The sequence below is a fragment of the Mustela lutreola genome, chromosome 9, assembly GCF_030435805.1.
Source record: "Mustela lutreola isolate mMusLut2 chromosome 9, mMusLut2.pri, whole genome shotgun sequence".
Classification (NCBI taxonomy): domain Eukaryota; kingdom Metazoa; phylum Chordata; class Mammalia; order Carnivora; family Mustelidae; genus Mustela; species Mustela lutreola.
In genome coordinates this window covers 26,096,725-26,120,744 of record NC_081298.1, presented here as the reverse complement: position 1 = coordinate 26,120,744, position 24,020 = coordinate 26,096,725, and the positions used below count along the sequence as shown (strand labels likewise).

Genomic DNA, 24,020 nt, shown 5'->3' with positions numbered 1-24,020 from the left:
AATTTGGGATTCTTGGACTCCAAATTGGGGGATTCTTCCCCAGCCTTACTAGATTCCCAAGCCCCTTCAACAGCAAACCTTCTGGAGGGAGGCTGGAGGCATTCTCCCTGGTCAGTTGCTCTGGCTGGGCTTCCTTCCACTCTTCAGCTGGAGGGGCCCAAGCCGGAGTCCTCCACCCACTGCCTCCGGCCCCCCACCTCTGCTCACTATCAGACAGGAGGGGCAGGAACTCCAGGGCTGGTGGAGTTTCCGACCAGGCAGGAAAAAGAACAAAGGAACTTCATGGGGCGGGGCGGGGGGGGGGGTTGGGGGTGGAAGGGATGGTCAGGAGGGTGGCAAGATCGGAGGGGACGCTTCGCCATGGAATATGAAGTCAAGAAAGGGAAAAAGGTAGGTGGGAGTTTGGGAGGGATGCAGGGTAGAGAAATGCCCCTGGAGCTGGTAAAGTGGGAGGCCTGGGGTGGGCAGGGACTGGCATGGGTAGAGTCTTTTCTTCTCATCTGAAAAGACTGTCCTTCCAACCCTTGGGCCGTCGGACCTTTGGGCTCAAGCTCCCTACCCTGTCTCCCCTACTCTCAAGTGGCGCCTGCCCTCCCTGGAACAGACAGACAGATACCTTCCAGGGAAACCCAGCCAGCCAGATTGTTGGGAAATACTCCCAACCTGCTTCCAGGGCTTTCCTGGGGTTTCCTCAGACCGAGGAAACAGACCAACAGACCCATTCCTCTGCTCCTCACCTCCCCAAACAGAAGGACCTCAGCCAGGGCAATTCTGTGCTACCAGACTGGCTATGGAGGTTGAGATACCTACCTGCTCCCCTGCTGGGTTCCAGCCTAGCCTGCCCCCTCCCCCTCTTTATGTCAGGATAGCTCTGTTCTGAAGGCCTCAGCCTGAGGGTCCTCCTCCTCCTCACCCTCTAGATCCTCACCCCTCCTTACTGTCAGAAGTTTTCTAGTCTGGTTCCCTGGGCGCCTCACCTGGCTGTCTTTGCCATTCAGGGGGTCCCTCAGATTCCCACTCCCACCCCCCACCCAGCCCTCTTCCTCCAAGAAACCCAGATCAGGCTGGTCTAAAGGGTTCGCTCATCTCCTCATTCAGCTGCAATAGACCTCACACATCTCCAGGCTCACACTCAGCCAGCCCCGGGGGTTTACACATGCTAAGCCCTCCGCCTGGAACGCCCTTTCCCAGATCATTGGTTCTCATTTCTCAGAACGTCCAGATACTTCATCTAGGCTCCAAGATACTGGTTTTAAGATACGAGCTGTGCCTGTATCAGAATCACCTAGAGCGCTTGTTAAAACATAGATCATTGGGTCTCACCCACAAGCTCTGATCCAGTAGATCTAGAATAGAATGGGAGAATGTGCATTTCTCTTAAGTTCCTTCGTGCTGCTGCTGCTGATCCAGGACCCACACTCACTGAGAACTGCTCTAAAGAGGGCCTCACTCTTGACTGTGAGATTTAGATTCCATTGGGCTGTGCTGGAGCCCAGAACTGGCTTCTTGAGCCTTGCTATAGGTCATTTTTTATGCAGGTGTCTGTGGATTCTCCTGAAATGTACTTATTAGCCATTTCTAATTTGGCAGAAAGCACACAGAATAGCGTGACAAATATCTATGCACTCGCCACTCAGCCACATTGCATCTTAATATTTTTCTTACTTGCTCCAGCCTAGACCCACTCCTTCAGCCTGGACGTGGGCCTTACTAGGCCCTCCACCCTCCCCTGGGTGTTTAGAATGGAGGTTTTAGAGCCAGACTGCACTCATGATTCTACCACCACTAGCTGGTGACCTTATCAGCTAGTTCCCTCTCTGAGGCTTAGTTCCTCCATCTGTAAAAGGGGGATCACAAAGGTACCGCTTCTGCAGAGCCTATGAGAATTAAATTAGGTACTATGTAAAGAAGTCAAATGTCCAGTGGGGAAGTGTTCGGAGAAAGCCAGTTGCAGTGGTTACTGTTGTTTTCCCCCACATCTCCCTGTCCCCCACCCCCCCACCCCCTTTCCCAGGGCTTTGTATCCCCCATCCGGAGGCTGGTGTTCCCCAAGGCCGCGCGCCGGGCTGCCTTTCGGACCAGTGTGAGTCGCCGGCCCCTACACTCGATGCCCCTTTACCCCCCTGACTATCTCATCGACCCTCAGATTCTGCTGTGTGACTACCTGGAGAAAGAGGTCAAGGTACGTGTGGGATGAGAAGGGCATGCAGACTCTTGCGGTGAGGAGTAAAGGAGGGGTAAGGTTTTCATCAAGTCTCTTAGGGTCCTGGCTGGGTCTGAAAATGAAGCCAACAAACAGATGAACAGGAGAAAAGCGTGCACATTTTATTAAATGTTTACAGGTCCGTGAGAGGGAGGGGACGTTTCAGGTGGGAGATTTATCTCCTGCTTTCAGGAAAGAGAGGTGGGGGAAGATCAGAGTAACCTTCCCACTTACCATTTACTTCAGTTCCTTCAAGCTTAAGATATTCCATATTTTTTTTGTTATTATCACTATTAAAATTACTCTTTATTTAAGAAAAAGATATTCCATATGCCAAGATGCCAGATTTTGGTGTAGCGTGTTCTGGATCCCATCAGGAGGGACTGTACCTCTGCCTCACACCAAGCCCTGACCAGCCTTGTCTCACAGAGGGGAGGCTCAGGGAAAAGAGAGCTGGGTTCACGCCAGCCTAGCTCCTGCTTTATGCTGAGGACCTTGAGCAAATGACCTCCACCCGCTCAGCCTCAGTGTTTCCATTTCAACACAGGGGAGAGAGATGGGCAAAGCCATAGCTTCCTGTGAGATTTTACCGACAGTGGACGAACTTGTTAAAGGAACCCAGTTCAGCAAGCCAAAGAGGTCACACAAGGGTTTTACTACTGTTTCAAGAGCACCAGTGGAGAATCCTCATTATCCAGGGAAGATTGATATGGGAGTAAGAGGGTTAGATTTGGCAAAAATGGGCTGCCAGGTTAAATGTGGATTTCAGAAAAACAGTGAGTACTTGTTTAGTATTAATATGTCCCAAATATTGCATGGGACTAAAAATACTTTTTAAAAAAACTTAAAAAGTATTCAAGGTCTATGTGACCTTCAAATTTAACAGGCATCTTGTATTTCACCTGGCAACCATATGTGGAGGGTAGAGCTAACCAATAAATCTACTTAAAAATTGGGGACTGAAATTTCATAGAGAAGAAAAGAAGAAAAAAGTTTGATTGGTGGAATTCACCTAGAAGAACAAAGCTAAAAATAAAAAAAGAGTTAATATCTTACATTGAATAACATTAAAGTTCGTGATGACATTAAGTTATAACTGAGAATGAAGAATGAAGAATGTATTGGTTTAGGGCATCATTTTGGGGGGTCTGGCTTCTGTGTCCACCTTAATAGTTATTATCAGGTTATTATTAATTCAAATAGTTCTACCTCAGTCTATATACACTGGGTCAATGAGGAGTTCTAGGTTATTCCAGGCTTCAAGGTGACCTCTCTGTGCCCTTCTCCCACCTCTACCTCCCATGTCCTGTCCAGTTCCTGGGTCACCTCACCTGGGTTACCTCCTCACTGAACCCCTCCAGCCGCGACGAGCTCCTGCAGCTGCTGGACACGGCCAGGGTGAGGCCCTGGGGAGGGTTAGGGCTGGGTCTTGTCCCCTTCTTCCTCTCCCACCCGAGCCCCTCCCGAACCCAAGAGATCCGACCCACCCTGCAGCAGTTGAAGGAACTGCCGCTGAAGACCACCGCGGAGCAGGACAGTATCCTGAGCCTGTCCGCCCGCTGCCTGCTGCTCACCTGGCGCGACAACGAGGAGCTAATCCTGCGCATCCCCACGCATGAGATCGCGGCCGCCTCCTACCTGCAGGACGACGCGCTGCACCTGCTGGTGCTTAAGACCGGTACAGTGAGTGGGGCGGGGCCGGGGAGGGACCGGGAGGTGAACCGGGAGAGAAAAAAAAACAGCGTCTAGTTTTGGGAAAGGCGTTACCGGGAGTGGGGAGGGGTGGGCCGCGGAGGGTGGATGGTGTGTGATGGAAAAGGACTGACTACACTACCCTGAGATTAAGGCAGGCCATGGCCATACGCAAGAAGACGCAGCCCCAGGTTGAGGTTGAGGTTGAAGGGTGGACCACCTGATCCACCGGCCTAAGGCTGGAAGGGCCCAAATTCTGGGACCTAAAGTTAGAGCGCGTGGTGAAGCAGAGCCGGGCAGCGGCAAGCTGAGAGCTCGGGCGGGGGGCGGAGTCTGAACTGGGGGCGTGGCCGTATGCCGGGGAGGCGGAGCTCCCGGCTGGGATCGCTGTGGGACAGGTCAGACCGCGAGGAAGACTGGGGTGGAGCCGAGGCCGGGGGCGGGCCCCAAAAAGTAAGGGACCGCGGGGGGCGAATCTGGCCTCGAGGGCCAGGCGCCGCTGGTCCCCAGCGGGTCTCGGGAAGGGGCTCTTAGCCGGGATCTCCTGACCGCGGTCCCGCCCCTCCTAGGTCTGGGCGTGGACCCGGTGCCAGCCGGCGTAGACGCCAGCCCCGGCGGCGCGGGGCGCGACCCGGGCCAGCCGGGCGCGGCGCCCGAGAAGCGGCGGGGGGGCACCACGGAGCGGCGCCACACCATCTGCAGCCTGGACTGGCGGATGGCGTGGGGCGGGGGTGCGAGCGCGGAGGCCCGGGCCGGGGGCGGCGGCGGCGGCAGCCTGGAGCGCCAGCGCGCCGGGGCGCGGGCGTCGGGCAGCTGGGAGCGGCGGCAGACGTTCAGCGGCAGCTGGGAGCGGCGGCACGCCGGCGGCGGCGGCGGCGCGGGCAAGCCGGGCGGCAGCTGGGAGCGGAGGCAAGCGGGCGGCGGCGGCGGCAGCTGGGAGCGGCGCCACCCGGGCTCCAACCCTCTCGACCCGCAGGACCCCAGCCCCGACGCCTACTGCAACCTTGTCATCCTGGCCGTGGCCAACAGGGTGAGCCCGAGGGCACCCGGAGCCCCTGCGCCCTGCCTCCCCCGCGCGTCGGGGGAATTTGGAGGGCGTTGTCCTCCACCCCACCCCGCCCGGTTCCTGGGGTCTACCCTGGCCTCTTCCCTTATTCCTCCTGAGGCCCTACCTAGGACTTCAGGTTCTACCTGTGCGCTCCAGACGCCAAAGGGTTTCTAAATCTCCAGCCTGGACGCCTCCCCTTGCCAACTCAATGGGATGAAAACTCAAAACAGCCCAAACAGACTTGATCTAACCCTCTTTCCAGCCCTGCTCCTTCTCCCATGTCGTCAATTTCGGCACAACCACAGTAACAATCACGAGGACGCTCATTACCAGCACGAATGGAATGCCAACCTGTGCCAGACAAGGAACCAGCACGAACACATTTCATTCTCTCACTAACCCCTAGAGGCAAACATCACAACCATCCTCATTCTATAGAGGAGGAAACTGACACCCAGAGGCTAAGTAACTTGTGGAAAGTCACACAGGAAACTGGTGGTGGTGGTTTCAACACTGGGACCCAGGATTTTCAGAGCCTTTACTCTCGTTAACTATGGCAGTCATTCAAGGCAGAAGCCTTTCATTTTTGCCTCTCCTCCCCGCCCTCCATTCTCCATATTCACCCTTGCTTCTATTCCTTTGACCATCTTTATTGAGCACCAGCTTTGTCCTAGGCATTGGGCTAAGTGTTATGGATGCAGAGGTGAACAAGACATATTTGGGGCCCTCCCTTAGGGAGCTCACAATCTACAGAGATCTTCAAGTCCTGAGCTGTTTAAGCTTCTCCTCTAACCCAGGGCCCCCAAGCCCTCCCCCAACCCCATACCTACCTTACTGAGAATGCCCCAAATTTTATCTCTCAGCAAATCTCCAGACTCCTTTCTCCAATTGGCCTCTTCATTTGGTGGGCTAATGACCATCTCAATGTCCCAACACAACTGAAGCTAAGAGCCCAGTCTTCTCCCCCAAACCTGCTCCTCCCTTTGTCTCCCTGTCTTGATTAATGGCAGCTCTGTCCTTGCCTCATTCAGATCAAAATTTGGCAGTGACTTGTGGCTCCTCTCGCTTTCACGCAACACACATCCATTCTGTCAATAAATCCTGTTGGCCCTATTTTTTTAAATATAACCCAACCTAACTACTTCTCACCAACCCCCAGGTCCACACCCCATTTTCTATCATCCGTGTCATGCATCTAGATCACGAGTTTGGCTCTGGCTTATAATCTGTCTCCCATTCCCCCCACCAACACACACAATCAGAGCAGTTCTGTTAACACGTAAGTCACAACATATCACTGCTCAAAATCTTCCTGTGGCTCCCCATCTCACGCAGAGTAAGAGCTGATGTCCTTACAATTGCTTATAAGTCCACCCTCCACCCACCTTATGGTGGCGGCTGAAGCCCATTTCCTCTCTGGACTCCTCTTTCTAGGTACCCCTTTATGCATTTCACTCTAGCCAGACTGGTCTCCTTGTAGAGTGCAAAAGACCTGTGCATTCTGGATGGTTCACTCTGTTATCTCTGACCCCTAAAACAGTGGCTGGCACATGATAAATATTGAATGAATGGACGAAGAGATAGGGATTATATTACTATACCTTGGGACGGGGACCAAGAAGAAAACAAGCAGATTGCAGTGATAATGAGAAAGGAGATCCATTTTCCAAAGAGAAAGTGAGTTTGTGCCTTTTAAACTGAAATATGAAGGGGAGGAAGGAGTGAGCAAGGCGAATTGGCAGGAAAATGAATTCTGAGCAGAGGGAACAGCGTGCCCTGTTAATCTCACTGCACTGTGAGGGCTTTAGGGTACAGACCTCATCTAATTCACCCCGAGACCCTGGAGTCTGGCCCAGTGCCTAAAATGGGACTAAATGAGAATTTGCAAAATGAGTAAATAAAGAGTTGTTTTTCAGGAGTATCTGATTCTCTGACCTCCTCTCCAAGGCCTTGGTCCAATGGAGGGCATAGGAGTTAGAGTAAAAAAAGTCCTGAGTGCTGGTGGGGCACCTGAGTGGCTCAGTGGGTTGGGCCTCTGCCTTCAGCTCAGGTCATGATCTCAGGGTCCTGGGATCGAGCCCTGCATCAGGCTCTCTGCTCGGTGGGGAGCCTGCTTTCCCCTCTCTCTCTGCCCCTCTCTCTGCCTGCCTCTCTGCCTACTTGTGATCTCTGTCTGTCAAATGACTAAATAAAATCTTAAAAACAAAAACAAAAACCGAGTGCTGGGGTACCTGGGTGGCTCAGTCCATTAAGTATCTGCCTTTGACTCAGGTCATGAGCCCAGGGTCCTGGGGATTGAGTCCTACATCATGCTCCTTGCTCAGCAGGGAGACTGCTTCTCCAACTCCCTCTGCTGCTTTCCCTGCTTATGCGCTCTCTCTCTCTCTCTCTCTCTCTCTCATGCTCTGTCAAATAAAAATCTTTAAAAAAGAAAAAAAACCTGAGTGCCAATAATAACCAATGCTAAGAACTTGCTGTGTGAGCTGGGTGAGTCACGGGACCGCTCTAAGCCTCAGTGACTTTAACTGTAACAGAAGGATCTTCCATGTCTGTTTCATAGGGTTATTGTAAGGATCAATCCTGCCTCTCCTGGGTTATATTTTAATCCATACCCTGAGCTTTCTAGAGACACAAAATAGGAAGTGGTACCTGAAGATGGTCTCATCGGTGATTGTCTTTCTGGGTCTCTTGCTTAAAGACATAAAGAGGTAAATTAGAAAGGCAAATTTTTCTTCAAATTTGTAGTCTCGAGAAACTTTCACCCAAGAATTAAAATTCCTGCCTCTTATCAGAGACTGAAGTTTATGTATTCATCCTACTTCCATTTTTGCCCTGGGTGCCAGGAAGCTCATACCTAAATATGGCATCCAGTAGTAGTAACTATGTTGAGCCTAAAATTTTTATACATGTAATTCTTCCTCCTCCTAGTATGTGTCAGGAGTCCTGGGTTCTAGTCCTGGCTAATCACTTCACTTCTCTGAGCCTCAACTTCCCACTGGCAAATTTAACAAAATGGGGCTTATTTTATTTTATTTTACTTTATTTTTTAAGTAGGCTCCATGCCCAGCATGGAGCCCAGTGTGGGGCTTGAACTCATGACTGTGAGATAAGAGAACTGAGCTGAGATCAAGAATTGGATGCTTAACCCACTGAGCCACCCAGGTGCTCCTAGGACTTATTTTAGATAAACTTCAGGATATCCTATGAATCCCCTAGAAATATGGGGTGCATTTTTCAGAGCAGAAGACTTAGAGTTGCTGCTGGACTCTATAAAGGAGTCCAAAATCCAGAGGATGGCCATATAATTTTGATAGGGAATGCCCTCCAAAGTGCCCATAGGTACGTGTATGGCCACACAAGCCTCCTGACACTGTTAAAGGGGGTAGGGGTACCCTGGCCACTGGAGAGGTCCTGAGCACTCTGTCTTCCTCCCTGGGCCAGGATGCTGCTGAGGAGTCCTGTGCCCTCATCTGTCAGGTCTTCCAGATCATCTACGGGGACCAGAGCATTGAGTGCGTGGACCGGGCCGGCTACCACTACACATCCACGCCTGAGCGGCCATGGCTGTGCAGCCGCAGTGAGTACAGGAACTCCAGGCTGCCCTCCTCCCTGTGTAACAACCCAAAAGGCCGGGGAGGGGGGCTTCCCCAGGAATCAGGGCCAATGACTGCCTTTAGGAGTCCTGATCTCTACCACAGTTATAGGGTCCCCCCCAACTCCTGCCGCCCTTATGTAGTTAAAATAAAATGTCGGTTTTCACGATGACCTCCAACTTAGCTTCTTCACAGATGTGCTGCCAGATTCAGAATGAGCCCCTCAAAACTGAACTTTTCTCCCTGCTTTCTTTTTTGATGCCCTTGCTTTGCAGAAATCCAAACACATGCACTTTCTGTTTCCTGAGCTGTCTGACTCCACCAGGAATCTAGGTGAAACCCAAGATCTTCAGACCCACCCTTGAGTGCAATCAAGGGCTAGAATGAGAATAAAACTAATAGAGGCATTTATTGAGCGCCCACTGTGTGCCAAGCACAGTACCAATGTGCCAATTCTTATTTAATCCCATAGCAACCTTGTCGGTCCTATTCACATTGTATTCCCTGTGCTTAGCATAGGACCAAGGACATCACAGATGCTAGACAAGTATTTTTTGAGTAGATGAAAGGACTCTCTGAAGCCTTATGATACCAGTTTTACAGATGAGGACATTAAGGCTCAGAGTGGTCAATAAATTGTTCAAGGTCACCCAGCGAGTAAATGGCAGAGTTGGGATTCAAACCCAGATATGTCTGATTTCTTCTTTTTTTTTTAAAGATTTTATTTATTTATTTGACAGACATAGATCACAACTAGGCAGAGAAGCAGGCAGAGAGAGAGAGAGGAGGAAGCAGGCTCCCTGCTGAGCAAAGAGCCCGATGTGGGGCTCAATCCCAGGACCCTGGTATCATGACCTGAGCCGAAGGCAGAGGCTTTAACCCCATGAGCCACCCAGGCACCCAAGATGTATCTGATTTCTAAAGTTTCTATCTGCAACAGCCTTAGTTCCATGCTGCCTTCAAGGCCACTAAGTAAATTTCCTCAGCCACAGCCCCCTCAGTGTGCTCCCTGCCTTCACAGCTCCAGCAACAGAGCTCTTTCCTTCTGGAGGCATTCCCATCCGTGGGCTGTGGTTATGGGGAAGCTGGGATGGCTCATCAGCTCTCACAGGATGATGGGTAAATTAGATAAGTCAACAAATATTTCAACTTCATTCTATTCAACAAATATTTACTGAAGCACCTGCTATCACCAGGATATACTGGGGATTAGAACCAGACGTGCCCCTGCTCTCACAAGGTTTGCATTGCTGTGGTAGACCCACAGTAATTAAATAGTTGCATAAATAAAATGTAGCCACACATTGTACTCTGAGAACACAGACTGAGGAACCCGCCTCACCTGGGAAGCCACTTCCTGAGGAAGTGACACTGAGCAAGCCAAGATCTGAAGGGTAAGGCTAGTGGATTCAGAGAGTAACAGGCGTAGGTAGAGGGCAAGTTCTCACTAAATAGTGCTTTTATCCTCTCAAGATTTGGGGTTCTTTCCCTCAAAGTTCTTTTTATTTTTCTTGCCTCAAACAGTTTTCAAAACATTACCTCGGGGCGCCTGGGTGGCTCAGTGGGTTAAGCCGCTGCCTTTGGCTCGGGTCATGATGGCAGGGTCCTGGGACAAGCCCCACATCGGGCTCTCTGCTCAACAGGGAGCCTGCTTCCTCCTCTCTCTCTGCCTGCCTCTCTGCCTGCTTGTCATCTCTCTCTCTGTCAAATAAATAAATAAATAATCTTTAAAAAAAAAATTACCTCACCTCTTACCTTACCTGCTATCCTAAGACCCCTGTGAGGCAGGCAGGAAGGTGGTGGTGTTCCAGCCTTGGGGAAGTTGAGGGCCAGGAGAGGGGGTGAGTTGCCCCCCAAAGGCTGTCTGTGTGTTCGTGGTGGGGGTAGGAATCGTGGTCAGAATCTTCCAGTCGCTGCCTGATTTCACTCAGGGTAAAAGCTAATACCCTTACGGTTGCTTACAAGGCCATCCATGCTCCCGCCACCAGCCCAGCCACAGGGAGGGGCTGAGGTTGGGGCCTTAGGGAGCAGGGGATGTCGGTCCCTGGTCTGCGGCCTCTGACAGCCAACCTGTCTGCTGACCCCAGGTGAGAGCTGCCGCACGGATGGGACTTACGCCTATGACGCCGACTTCAGCTGCTGCAGCTCCTTGTGGGTACCGTCCTGCCCCCCCCCATCCCCGCACAATTAAGGTTACTCTTCTGGGCATTCTTGTGCCCCTTGTGGGCAAGAGAGGGTGGGAGAAAATGACCCCACCTCGATTTGTGCTGACACCCTGGACTCTGAGGGTGGGGGGTAGGTAAACCGATCTCTCTGGGCTTTAGTTAGCTCAGAGGATCCAAACCCAGACTCTGAGAGGCCCAGGGGAGGGCCAGAACCCAGAACAGGGCCCACGTAGGCCTGTAGTTCTCTGCTCATCTTCCAGACACAGTTGCCTGCAGAGCCCAAGTCAGAGCTAATACCAAAAAATGACTTGGGTTTACTTTAGTTTTAATTCCATGTGATAGAAAACTCTAAAAAAGAGCTTTAAACAAGATAGCTTTTTTCCCACCTTGTCTCTTATATAAAATAGATCAGGCGTTTATGGCAGGGGTCCAGGCCTGTCTTCTCTCCCCTCCTTAGCACTTGTTCCCATCCTCAAAGTCACCTCATGGACCAAGATGAGGGTGCGTGACTGTCATCACAGTGTCCTGCCAGAGGCCTCGGTAAAGAGCTTTGCTGGGAGTCCCACCTGACGACTTCTGCTTATGTCTCATTGGCCAGAACTTGGTCACGTGGTCACCACTAGTGGCCAGCAAGGCTGGAAAGTGCAGCATAACAAACTCACCCAGGAACATTGTCCAGGGTTCTGTTTAGTGTGACGAGCCTGCCCCCCCCCCCCCGCCCAGCCTTGAGGGCATTCCCTGGACATGGGAATTTCAGTACTAACACCAGGGAAGTCCCAGGCAAACTGGGGGACAAGTTGGTCATGATGGTTCTGTTACTAAGGCCTTAGGCTTGACTGGTAGCAATCTCTGCCTGTAATATATGCCTGACCCCCCCCCCCACTCTTTGGCAGCAATATATTCACCTTCTTAATACTGTGTGCACTTGGGCCGGTCCTTAAACAACCTGATATCTGCCGGGGAGATGGCAATCATGATAATGGCTAACCTTTGAGCTTAATGTGTGCCTAGTGCTGTTCTATAAAGCACTTCATTTAAAAAAAAAAAAAAATAAACTCTACCGCTAATATGGGGCTTGAATTCACCACCCCAAGATCAAGAGTCACGTGCTTTGCCAACTGAGCCAGCCAGGTGCCCCCAAGCACTGCATTTTAAAAAAAAAAAAAAAAAAAACTCATGAAGCAACATTACAGTAGCTATTGTTCATTTACTGCTTATAGTCCATGACCCCAGGTGCTGCACAGACTCCTCTAGTTCTTGTGACATCCATTTTTGTCATCCCATTTCACAGATGGAAAAACTGAAGAATAGAGAAGCTAAGCAGCTTGCCCAGGGTCAAACAGCTAGTAAGTTGTAAGCCTGAGATTTGAACCTGAGCAGGCTAGCTCCAGGTCCACATCCCTTAACCACTATGCCACACTGCTTTTCTGGAGGTAATAATGCAAGATGGTTCTGGAACAATTTAGAAAACAGGAGGCAGGTTAACTTTTTTTTTTTTTTTTTTTTTTTTTTTGAGAGAGAGAAAGAGAGAGAGCAGGGGGTAGAGAATCTTTTATATCCTTTATTTTAAAAAAGATTTTATTTATTCATTTTGAGAGAGAGACAGAGCACACGAGCAGGGGGAGGGGCAGAAGGAGAGGGAAAAAGAGAATCCCAAGCAGGGGTGCCTGTGTGGCTCAGTGGGTTAAAGCCTCTGCCTTCAGCTCAGGGTCCTGGGATCGAGCCCCACATTGGGCTCTCTGCTCAGCAGGGAGCCTGCTTCCTCCTTTCTCTCTGTCTGCCTCTCTGCCTACTTGTGATCTCTGTCTGTCAAATAAATAAATACAAATCTTTGAAAAAAAAAAAAAATCCCAAGCAGACTCCAGGTTGAGCTTGGAGCCTGATGAGGGGTTCCACCCCACAGCTGTGAGTTCATGGCCTGAGCTGAAATTAAGAGCTGGTGGCTTAACTGACTGAGCCACACAGGTGCCCCAGGTTGAATTTTTATTAAGCAAGATTTCTTGAGTACCTTTCCTGCACCAGAGACTGCTGTGTGCTAGGGTTACAGTGGGGAGCCAGACAAGGATGAGACCTGTGCTGGGCACTGAACAGGTACTTAACAGACGAAGAAACCAAGGTCCTTCCCTTGCATGGTTTACAGCGCAAGCGCAGTTAAAGTGTCTGACACAGGAGATGATGAAATCATGATTTAATAGAAATAAGCATTAATGGTAAGCATGAAAGAGAATAAGCACCTCAGGATGCTGAGAGAGAGGCCACGGGAGCCTTCCACCTCTGGGGAGTTAGGAGGGCCTCTCAGAGCTCATGCCACTTGAACTGAGACCCAAAGGAGGAAAAGGGAAGAGTGCCCTAGGCAGAGGGCAGACAGTGCAAGCGTTCTGAAGCAGGATGAAGCTTGGTGCACAGCAGCCAAGAGGCCACTGTGGACATTGATTGGGGGATCTGGAAAGGTCTCAAATGTCATGATTGGACTTATGGGTTTGTGACCACATTTGACAGAGGATCTAACCCAGTCATTGGGAGGGGGTCAGGGAAAACGTTGGGAAGGTGACATTTAAGCCCCAGTGACGAGTAAGAGTTAGTCGAGCAAAAGACGGGGGGGGAGAGAGGCATTTCAGGCAGAGGGAACAGCATGTAAAAAGGCCCAGAGGTGAAGAGGTACTTGGAGTCCTAGAGGAATAGAGAGAAGGCAGAGTGGCCTGAACACGCAAAGTGAGGGTGCATTAAGGCAGCAGAGAGACTCAGGGCCAGAAAATGTGTGGCCTTAGAGGCCAAAATGGGATCTCGAATGAGGCCTCAGGCCCAGAGCATTGGTAGCTTTGCCTTCCCACCTCCACCTGAGAGGAGCTGGAGGGAGGTGAGTGAGGGCCCCCCTTTCTGCCTCTCTTTGCAGCAATGGCTCCCAGGATACATTTGAAGCGTGTTATAGTGGCACGTCCACACCCTCTTTCCATGGCTCCCACTGCAGCGGCAGTGACCACAGTGGCCCGGGCCTCGAGCAGCTGCAAGATTACATGGTCACGGTGAGCTGGGGCAGGCAATGTGAACAGCACAAACAGAGGCCTGGAGACTGGAGAAATCACAGGGAGCATTTCAGGAATCATGAATAATCCTGGACATAATTGAAGCAGACGTTGAAGATCAGGGTGGGACATGAGGTTAGGAAAGTAAACAGAGGCCAGCTTGTGAAAGCCTTAACAAGTGTCAGCTAGCACTGATTGTTTGCTGTATACCAGGCACTATTCTATATACCTTTTATGCATTTTTTTTTAATCTCAATAACCAAGGTGGGAAGTGCCACCATTATCCTCATTATATATAAGAAAAGTAAGGGTCAGGGAAGTTGTCACCTACCCAAGACCACAGAGCTGACCAAGGGGCCAGGATGCGAACTCAGGCAGCTTGAATCCACATCCATGCTTACATTTAGTCCAGAGGATCTGGATGCCCCCCTCCGCAATAGGCCATGGGAAGGCTTCAAGGGAGGTCTTGGCCAAATATAGCCTTACAGAGAGGGCTCTGGGTCTTTTAGGCAGAGGTGGGGTGGGGGGCTGCTCCCTGGGACTGATCTTGAATCTTGTCCCTGCAGTTGCGGAGTAAACTGGGACCCCTTGAGATCCAGCAGTTTGCGATGCTGCTGCGAGAGTACCGGCTGGGGCTGCCCATCCAGGACTACTGTGCGGGCCTGCTGAAGCTCTATGGAGACCGGCGCAAGTTCCTCCTCCTTGGTGAGCCCCCCAACCCACCCCCCAAGGTCAGCTAAGCCCCTACATAGTCCATGACATTCCCAATCAGGCATCAGGCTAGACGTGTTCACTCCTATTCTTCAGCCTCCAATAAAGCCAAGATCATGAAATCCATCTCAGGGAGGAGAAAGGGGCAGAGCAGAAGAGAGACATGCTTGCTGTCATGGCACATAAGAAGAGAGCACTAGTATAACCATTCACCTTCATAGCAAAACTGGGCGAGGAAGTGATTCTCCCCATCCACCCCACAGGCAGCTGAGGCTCACAGAGGCTAAGGAATTTGTCCAAGGTCACGCTGCTGGTAAGAAAGGCTAATAATAGCATCAGGAATGATAATACTAATAAGCTAACAGGCATTTTGCAGTTACCCTCCTTGAATGCGTCAGTTTTGGAAAATGGGAACTTATTGCCCCCATATTGCAGATGAGGACACTGAGGCTCAGAGAAGCAAAGTACTGAAGTCACATGGCTAATGAGTAGAGATGGAGGCAAAACGGGCTGACTTGTCTGGGACCCTCAGTGTGAGTCAGGCACCTCCTCACAACCCTACCGGGAGAACTGGTGCGATTATCTGAGTTTTACAGGCGAGGAAAGTAGGCTCAGAGTAGCTATTTAATGAGGGTCACACAACTAATAAATGGGGATGTAACCGTTACAAGTCACAACGACAAGCTAACCTGTATTGAGCGTTTACTCTGTGCAGAGCATTAGATTATTATGCTCTGGTGCAGAGGCGAGGAATTTGAGCAAGGCCACCAACCAGTGGGCGGAGCAGGGATTTGGACTCAGATCTCTGAAGAAGGTGGCTCCGATGTGGGAGCGGGAGGGCTGAACCTCGAGGATTCTCCCGGCCTCTCGGCCCCGCAGGGATGCGGCCCTTCATCCCTGACCAGGACATCGGCTACTTCGAGGGCTTCCTGGAGGGCGTGGGCATCCGCGAGGGAGGCATTCTCACTGACAGCTTCGGCCGCATCAAGCGCAGCATGAGCTCCACGTCGGCGTCGGCTGTGCGCAGCTACGATGGCGCGGCCCAGCGGCCCGAGGCACAGGCCTTCCACCGGCTGCTGGCCGACATCACGCACGACATCGAGGCGCTGGCCCCCGACGATGATGAAAGCACGGACGAGGAGGCCAGGGACTCCCCGGGTGGGGGGGATGCGGCGGAGGACAACTACCTGTAACCGCAGACGAAGGGGACGGTGGGGACGCACCCACAATCCCGGCTGCGTCTCACTGGCTCCTGCTTGTGAGACCCCGGGCCCAGGGACCCCCTCGCAACGGACTCGGGCCTCCACTCCCCCTGGGTATCCGTCCCTGCCCTCGGGGCTCCAGTCCCTGCAGTACCAAGGATGTCCTGCAGGGGGCGGGGCCCTAATGTCGCAGTTGCCGGAGGCTCAGTGGGCCCCTCTGCCAGACCAGGATGGGCAGCGCCCCACTTTGTCCCGCTAGCCCCAGGCGCGGTCCCAGGACCTCTCATCTTCCTTCCCTGCCCTCCCACTCCCGCAACTTTCTGGAGGCCAACGGAGGGATGAGGGGTGGGCTCCACCTGCTGGCAGACAGAAAAAAAGCCCCAGAGCCCAGGCAGTTCTCTTTCACAGTTTGAGAAATTAAGGTTCAAAGAATGGGAAGGAACTTAAGAGAATCTCCTATTTCTCCTTAGAGATTACCTCAAGCTAACCATACGAAATAGTGTCGAGGGTCTTCTTAGGACTCTAAGTGTCAGGGTCGCCCCTCCCCTCATGGCAGGAATTGGATCATCAGTGTGAAACAGGGGTTTTTCTCTGCTGGCTGTTGAGTCAGAAGTAGATGATCGGGGTCCCAGTCCTGGTCCTAAAACTCTGAAGGAGTTGCTTGTTTAGATCTGGATTTAGAGCCAGACAGACCTAGGGCTCCTGTCTGGTTAGTGTTCTCACCTCTTGGTGACTTCCATTCCCTAATCTGTTGGATGAGGTGGGCGCCTCCCACTTCTCAGGGTGGTTCTGGGGACTAACAAAAGTCAAGGTCTTGGGGCTGGGTCCAGCACCTGATAGGCACCCAATAAAAGCTGTTCCCTTCCACACCTGATACTTTCGGACTTGGTCCTGCCTATCTCACTTGGGAGCAGTGGGGTAGGAACTGAAGAGAGGATGGGCTGTAAGAAGACCCTTGGAGAAGTTTGTGAAGAGGAAATAGGACTTGTTCCCCATGGCTCGGTTGCACCCTGGCTCTGGGCTCAAGCCCCAGATGAAAAGTTCCCCCAGACTCCACAAGCTACCATCCCGGGAGTCCAGGGTAGTTGAAGAAACCTGTTGGCAAGGTTGGAGAGGCAGAGAAGTCAGCGTAAGGACAAGTAAAAGTAAAGTAAAAGCCCTAAGAGGAGACAAGAGACTAACACAGAACTGCAAAAACTTATTTGTAAAACTTCACAGAGCCTTCCATGGCCAGACACATGGTACTCACCACGAGGCAGGTACAATGATCACGATTTTAAAGTAATATTATTAGGGCTTTAGGTCCAGAGTTCCATGATTTATCCTCAGTTTGTAGCAAATGGCCATCCCATCGTAATTAGTCCTTCAGTGCCCTCTGATGTTTTGTTTTGCTTTAATTCACCCCTCATTCCCCACACTCCTTCCTCTCCCCACAGTGCACACCCACCCTACGTGTTGATATGTGTCCCTGAACATGATACACACAACACTTTGTGTGTGTATTTACACTACATGAACTGTGTTGTGTGAAAAATCTAATTCCATTGCTTCCCTTTTTTTCACTCCATCATATGATATTTAAGATAGACCCACATTGGGGTGCCTGGGTGGCTCAGTGGGTTAAGCCTCTGCCTTCGAGCCCTGTATCGGACTCTCTGCTCAGCGGGGAGTCTGCTTCCTCCTCTCTCTCTCTCTCTGCCTGCCTCTCTGCCTACTTGTGATCTCTGTCAAAGTAATAAATAAAAAAATCTTTAAAAAAAAAAAAAGATAGACCCACGTTGCTGAGGGAAAGTCTAGCTTATTGCATCAAATTGCTGCAAAGCATTCCAAGTTAAGCATCCATGTTTTTTTTTTTAAGGTTTTATTTATTTATTTGACAGAGAGAGAGAGAGAGTGATCACAAGTAGGCAGAGAGGCAGGCAGAGAGAGGGGGGGAAGCAGGCTCCCTGCTTAGCAGAGATCCTGATGTAGGGCTTAATCCCAGGACCCTGAGATCATGACCTGAGCTGAAGGCAGAGGCTTAACCTAAAGAGCCACCCAGGTGCCCCGAGCATCCATGGTTTTAGTTATTCCCTCCCCCGCCCCAATGATGGACAACCAGATGGCTTCCAACTTCCTTTCATCACAAACAACACTGTGATGAACAGCTTTGAACATGACCTTATGGGCCTATGTGAAAACTTCTTTGGACTCTATACCCGAGTGGAATTAGCGGATCACATATATGTTTTAAATGTCACTAAATCCTATTAATGGCATGTGAAAGATGCTTGTCTCCCCATGTTTTCATTAGCTTTTACATTATCTGACTGTAATTTTTGCCTATAGTTTGGGTAAAGGTGGCATCTCATTGTTTGAGTTTCTCTGATTATATGAGATTCAGAATCTTCTCCTATACTTGTCGGGGTTTTGGGCTTCGCCTTCAGTGAACTGCCCATTCCTGTCTTGAGCCCGTTATCTATTGGGCTTCCTATCTTTTTCTTGTCAATTTGCAGAAGTAACTTGTAAATTTTAGATATTAATACCTTGTTGGTTGTTGATGTTCCCAATATCATCCCCAATATGTTGCTCACGTCCGGTTTGTCTGTGGCGGTGGTTCTCAAACTTTACCATGCACCAGAATCTTCTGTAAGGCTTGCTAAAACACAGATCGCTGAGCCACACCCCAGAGTTTCTGACTCAATAGAGCAGGCCTGGGGCTCAAGATTCTACATTTCAAACAAGTACTCAAGTACCTGACGGTTTGGGGAACACATTTTGCAAATCACTGGCCCGTTGTGCCTTCGTTTGAACAAATTTGCTCCATTGAACAAATCTTCAATTTTGATGTTTTAAAATTTGTTTATCTTCATTTTACAAATGAGGGAACTAGAGCTTAAGGAAGTGACATGAAAGACCCAAGGTCACACAGTGAGCTGGGATTTGGACCCATTTCTGGCCAACCACAGATCCCATAGTCCTAACTGCTCTACTATCCTGTCCACCAACTTTTGAGATGTAGTGACCACAGGCTGAGGCATTTGTCCTGAGACTATGGGGAACTTTAATAAGTTCCTGCGTGAGACAGACACAGAGGGAGAAACATAGCACAGGGCCGCTAAGAGTCACTGGGACAGTTCTTACCCCATAGTTCCAGGGATGGAGCAATTTCCCTCACACCCCGAGGAAGTCCCCACCCATCCCGGAACTACCCTCTTACCAAAGCCGTGTAACCCCTTGGTTTCTGAGGTCCTAAGAGCCCTGTGTGGGGCAGTCCAGGCTCTCAGCATGAGGAGTCTGGTCACACTTCCTCCTGTAACTTCCAGAGGCCTTTCCAGGATCACTTCTCATTATGGTTTCATTCCTGGCACTGCAAGAGGGGGGAAACCACAGGCGGTTAGACAGCTGCTTCCCAAAAACCTCTAGAGGTGATATAAGGATGGGACTTCCCTACCAGCTAAATTTCGTGGGGACAGTTTTGATCCATGGTCAAATGGTGACATTAGTGAAATTGTCTCCAGCTGCCCCTTACAGTGGTGACTCTTTTCATTTTGGGCCCTGCAACTTCCTACATTCTCCCAGCTTCCCACCAGAGGCTCCTAGCAGACCTTCACAACAGAGTGTTGGGAGGAGTCCTCAGGCCACTGTCCTTTGGTCACCATAATTTTGAGAGCATGCACTCTGTACCAGGCATTGTGCTAGACAAGAGGGAGATATAGAACAAGCTCTGTCCCCTGGCGGGGGTGGGGGTGGGTGCTCACGGCTTGATGGGGGAGACAGGTCCCTAAATAATTACAGCATAAAGTTCTCAGTTGTGAAACTGAAGAGTGAGCAACTAGCTCTTCCTAGGGCAAACAGAAAAGGCTTTGCAGAGGGGGTGACTTACAAGCAAGACTTTGAAGGATGAGCAAAACTTTTGGCAAGTAGAGGAAGGTAGACAGGAGAGCCCTCCAGAAGGGGCCATCATGAGCAAAGGGCAGGGAGCTTGAAGGAGCATGGCACCCTCCAAGACTGGTAACCAGTTAGCTCTACAGCACCAGTGAGGCACCGCGGCCCCGGGGGCCAGACTGAGTGAGTTCTGAATCCCAATTCTATCATCTGCTAGCTGGCTGACCTTGGATAAGCTCCTGAATGTCTCTGGTCTTGGTTTCCTCATCTACAAAATAAGGATAATAATAACTCTCATAGATCTTGTAGATCGTTGCAAGACTTCAGCATGACCCATGTAAAAGGACATACAGGAAGTGCTCAATAAATGTGACCACAACTATTTTTGGAGGAACATAAGGTGTGGAGGGTGAGAAACAGGACTTATGGGAGAGGAAAGCAGAGGAGCAGGCAGACTGAGAAGTCCCTTGAAGTGCAGGTCATGGGGAGTGACCACAAGGGGTCTAGCTGCTTGGAGAGGTGGGTTGACTAGAGGGCAGAGGAGAGCCTGGGCCCTGAGAGCTGGGGCAGGACCTGATGACCAAAGCTGAGACCTGACTCAGATGTGGTGGGAGGAAGGAAGAGGAGAGAGCACTGTTCAGGGAGGGGCAGGGGTAAAAAGGCTCCCTCCTCCCTCCCTGCTCAGAAACTCTGCCTCTCACAACCTTTGATTAGATTCATTCATTCATTTGTTCCTTCCTTCCTTCATTCCACAACTGTTTAACACTTGAACCTTGGCCTCTTGGTGTTTACATTCTAGAAAATTTATACTACTATTAAGCAATGTAGCTTGGAGCTTCTAGATCCAGTCTCCACCCATTCAGGCTTAGATGATCAGAAATTAGCAGCCCTATTGGTGTGCCCTCCCATTTCTTGCCTATCCTCAGACATTTCAGATGAAGGGCAAAGGATCTTAGAGTTAGGCCAGCCTGTCCTGCCTACGTCCTGGGATGGTGAGTTCACAGGTGACAGCCCTTTCGGTCCAGTGCAAGAATTAACAACTGCCTCCTTGCCCCCCTCCTCCCACCTCTTACCCTCCCCCAACACACACACCAGAACCTTACGGGGCACAGCTGCTCCCTAGACCATGGGCAGCTCTGCCCTGATGCCCAGAAGATGACATGACCTGCAGAAAATTCTCATTAATGTCTAAAAGTGACTTGTTCCAAAAAACAAACCAAAAAAATCCTTGTTTTTGAAGCTTATTGTGTAGACAAAGGGATAGTGTCTTTGATGTGCAAAGAAGATATTCAAACAAATAATAAACACTCCCAGTGCAATAGAAAAATAGGCAAATTATTTGTACGGGGCCTCAGAGAAGAAAATACAAGTAACTCTGAAATGTGGCAAGTGCCAACCTCACATATAGTAAGAGAAACATACATTAACACCACATCGAGAGAACATTGTTCAGTCACTGGATTGGCTAAGTTTGGAAAGTCTGGCCACTTACCATGTGGGTACAGGTGCGAGGAGACAAACATTGTCCCATGTTGCTGGTAGAAATGTACATTGCTATAAACCCTATTTAACAATATTTTACATGCTTGGACCTGTTGACGCAGCAAATACACAGCCAGGAACTTCTACGTTTACACTCAAGTAGAGGTGATGGATGGGCAAAGAAAACTATTGAGATTAGAAATAAACAAATGGGAGAACCTAGGTGGCTCAGTGGGTTAAGCCTCTCCTTTCGGCTCAGGTCATGATCTCAGGGTCCTGGGATAGAGCTCCGCGTCGGGCTCTCCGCTCAGCGGAGGGCCTGCTTACTCCTCTCTCTGCCTGCGTACTTGTGATCTCTCTCTCTCTCTCTGTCAAATAAGTAAATAAAATCTTAAAAAAGAAAAAAAAGAAATAGGTGCCTCGTTAGCGCAGTAGGTAGCGTGTCAGTCTCATAAAAAAAAAAAAGAAATAAACAAATGTTCAGTGATCGGAGACTGGTTAAGTAATCCGCAGCTCACACAGATAATAGGATGCTATACAGCCATTAATAAAAATGAAGAAGCTTTCTATGAACGGATGGGAAATTACTTCCAAGATAAAGTAAGCAAGGCGGGAAAAGCAGGATGCAGAGAGGCACACACTTTGAAGAGCGGTGTCCTTTTGTCTAAAGAGGGTGGAAAATGTCTTTGTGTATATGCACAGGATAGTTCTGAAAGGATATAAGAAATGGGTTCCAGTTGTTGCCAAAGCTGGAAGAGTGTATAGTTATAGAATAAGGAGAGAAGGAAACCCTCTTTCATGCCGTGTCTTGAATGTTGTACCACAAATACGAATTACATAAAAGCAGTTTTGTTAAAGCCGCTATTGTGATACTTATTGTACTCTGTAACACCATCTGTTTCCATGTCTGTCTGATCTCACCCCACATCCACCACTCCCAACACACACGCACACATCTTGTGAGGGGAAAAGGGATAGTCAGTTCTGACTCATTCCTGTACTCCATGGAGCCCAGCATCACACCCAGCACAAAGCGAGAGCTCAGAAAATTTGAATACCTGTTCATAATGACTACCTTCTTCTTCTTCAAGAAGACCCCAGTTGGTCTAGCCTCGTAGTAGTCTTGCTTTTGTGTAGACCACTCCCACATTGAATAGGGATGACCTGTGGAATCAACAGGCTACTTCACCTTGCTCTCCTGGATCACTCTTTCTTAGGGGAGAGCTGCCCCCATGTTGGGAGCACACTCAGGCAAGCCTTACCGAGAGGTTCACTTGTTGGGGAATGGGCACCTCTTGTCCTGGGAGTGAGGCATCTTGGAAATGGATCCTCAGCCTCAGTCAGTCTCTCACATGATTCCAGGCGGCTCTCGACTGCAGCCTCATGAAAAATCTCAAGTCAAACCACTGAGCTAAGCTGCCTCCCAATTCCTGATCCACAGAAACTGTGTAAGATAATAACCCTTTGTAATGTTTTAAGCTGCTAAATTTTGGGTAGTTTGTTACACAACGATATATACCTAATGCAATCAATAAGTCTTTAATAAGCATTTACTGAGTTTCAGTTCTGTGGGGCAGTGGAAGGGAAAAAGGCATGCTTCTGCCTTCAGGGAAACAGGCCATGTGCACATTCATTCCTTCAGCTGTCATTTATTCTTTTTTTAAAAGATTTTATTTATTTATTTGACAGAGAGAGATCGCAAGTAGGCAGAGAGAGAGGAGGAAGCAGGCTCCCTGCTGAGCAGAGAGCCCGATGTGGGGCTCAATCCCAGAACCCTGAGATGAACCATGACCTGAGTTGAAGGCAGAGGCCTTAACCCACTGAGCCACCCAGGTGCCCCAATTTATTCTTATTTTTTAAAAGATTTTATTTTTTACCCAACTCAAACTCACAACCCCAAGACCAGGAGTCACACACTCCATTGACTGAGCCAGCCAGATGCCCTTCAGCTAACATTTATTGAGCACTTACTATATTCCTGGTCCTATCTTGAATGCTGACTCATAGAATGCTGGCAATCAAAATACACTGTAGGACAAGAGGAAACTTTCTAGAGTGATGAAATGTTTTCTTATGGAGTTGAAGTTATGTTGATGCATATGCATTTGTAACTACTCAGCAAATGTACACTCAAGCTATGTATTTTGTTCAATGTAAATTTTACATTAAAAAAATACTGTAAAGAGTAGTACCTGGGTGGCTCAGTCGGTTAAATGTCGGACTCTTGATTTCTACTCAGGTCATGATCTCGGGTTCCTGAGTTGAGACTTCTGTGGGGGTCCTCCCTAGCCATGGAGGCTGCTTGAGACTCTCTCACCCTCTGCACCCCCTGCCCCTCCCCCCTTCTAAAAAATGCTGTAAAAAACATTGAACTCTAGTTAATAATATGTGGGCTGAAGTAATTAACTTTGAAATACATTTTAAAAAGATGCATTGATGACGGGCCTCTGGGTGGCTCAGTGGGTTAAGCAGTTCAGAATCTGCCCTCCACTCAGATCGTGATCTCAGGGTTCTGGGATGGAGCCCCCCACCAACCGCACTGGGTGCTCTGTGGGGAATCTGCTATCCCTCTGCCCGCCCTCCCACCCCCTGCTTGTGCGCTCATTCTCTCTCAAATAAATAAAACCTATTAAAAAAAGATGAATTGATGGATAGCTGGATGGACAGACAGACATGTGATGAAGCAAGCAGAATGTTAACAATAGAATGTAAATGGTAAGTACTATAAAGCTCTTGTTGTAAATCTTTCAATTTTGCTGTATGTTTGGAAATTTTCATAACAAAATGTTTAAGGAAAAGACCTTCAATAACCACATACATCAGCCCTCTCGTTTATTATTACTATTTTAATTACACAAATAAATACGGTCGAGTTTAAAAATGAAAAAAAAAAAAACAAACCAAAACCAAAAACCTGAGAAACAGTCACCATCTCTTCCCCCTGATTCCAATGTTCCTATCTTCCTCAGGGACAACTTCTGTTCTTGTGGGCTGTAGAGTTTCCACACCTTTCCCTTTAGGTTTACATACAGAT

The 24,020-nt window shown here is 49.6% G+C and overlaps 1 protein-coding gene across 3 annotated transcripts; it reads left to right on the top strand.

The window, feature by feature from the left end:
• Positions 1-309: 309 nt before the first annotated feature.
• CCM2L (CCM2 like scaffold protein) lies at positions 310-16,511 on the top strand. 3 transcript variants are annotated; one of them, XM_059133599.1, is made up of 10 exons: positions 310-390; positions 2,015-2,182; positions 3,518-3,601; positions 3,698-3,881; positions 4,465-4,925; positions 8,421-8,520; positions 10,624-10,687; positions 13,595-13,724; positions 14,291-14,429; positions 15,315-16,511. In XM_059133599.1, exons 1-10 carry the CDS (start codon positions 361-363, stop codon positions 15,626-15,628), a joined length of 1,674 nt encoding a protein of 557 aa, XP_058989582.1. In that variant the 5' UTR covers positions 310-360; the 3' UTR covers positions 15,629-16,511. The 3 variants fall into 3 exon arrangements, with proteins under 3 accessions (XP_058989582.1, XP_058989581.1, XP_058989583.1); XM_059133598.1 differs by having other exon boundaries at positions 8,385-8,520; XM_059133600.1 differs by lacking the exon at positions 10,624-10,687 and having other exon boundaries at positions 8,385-8,520; positions 15,315-15,452.
• The last annotated feature ends 7,509 nt before the right edge of the window (positions 16,512-24,020 follow it).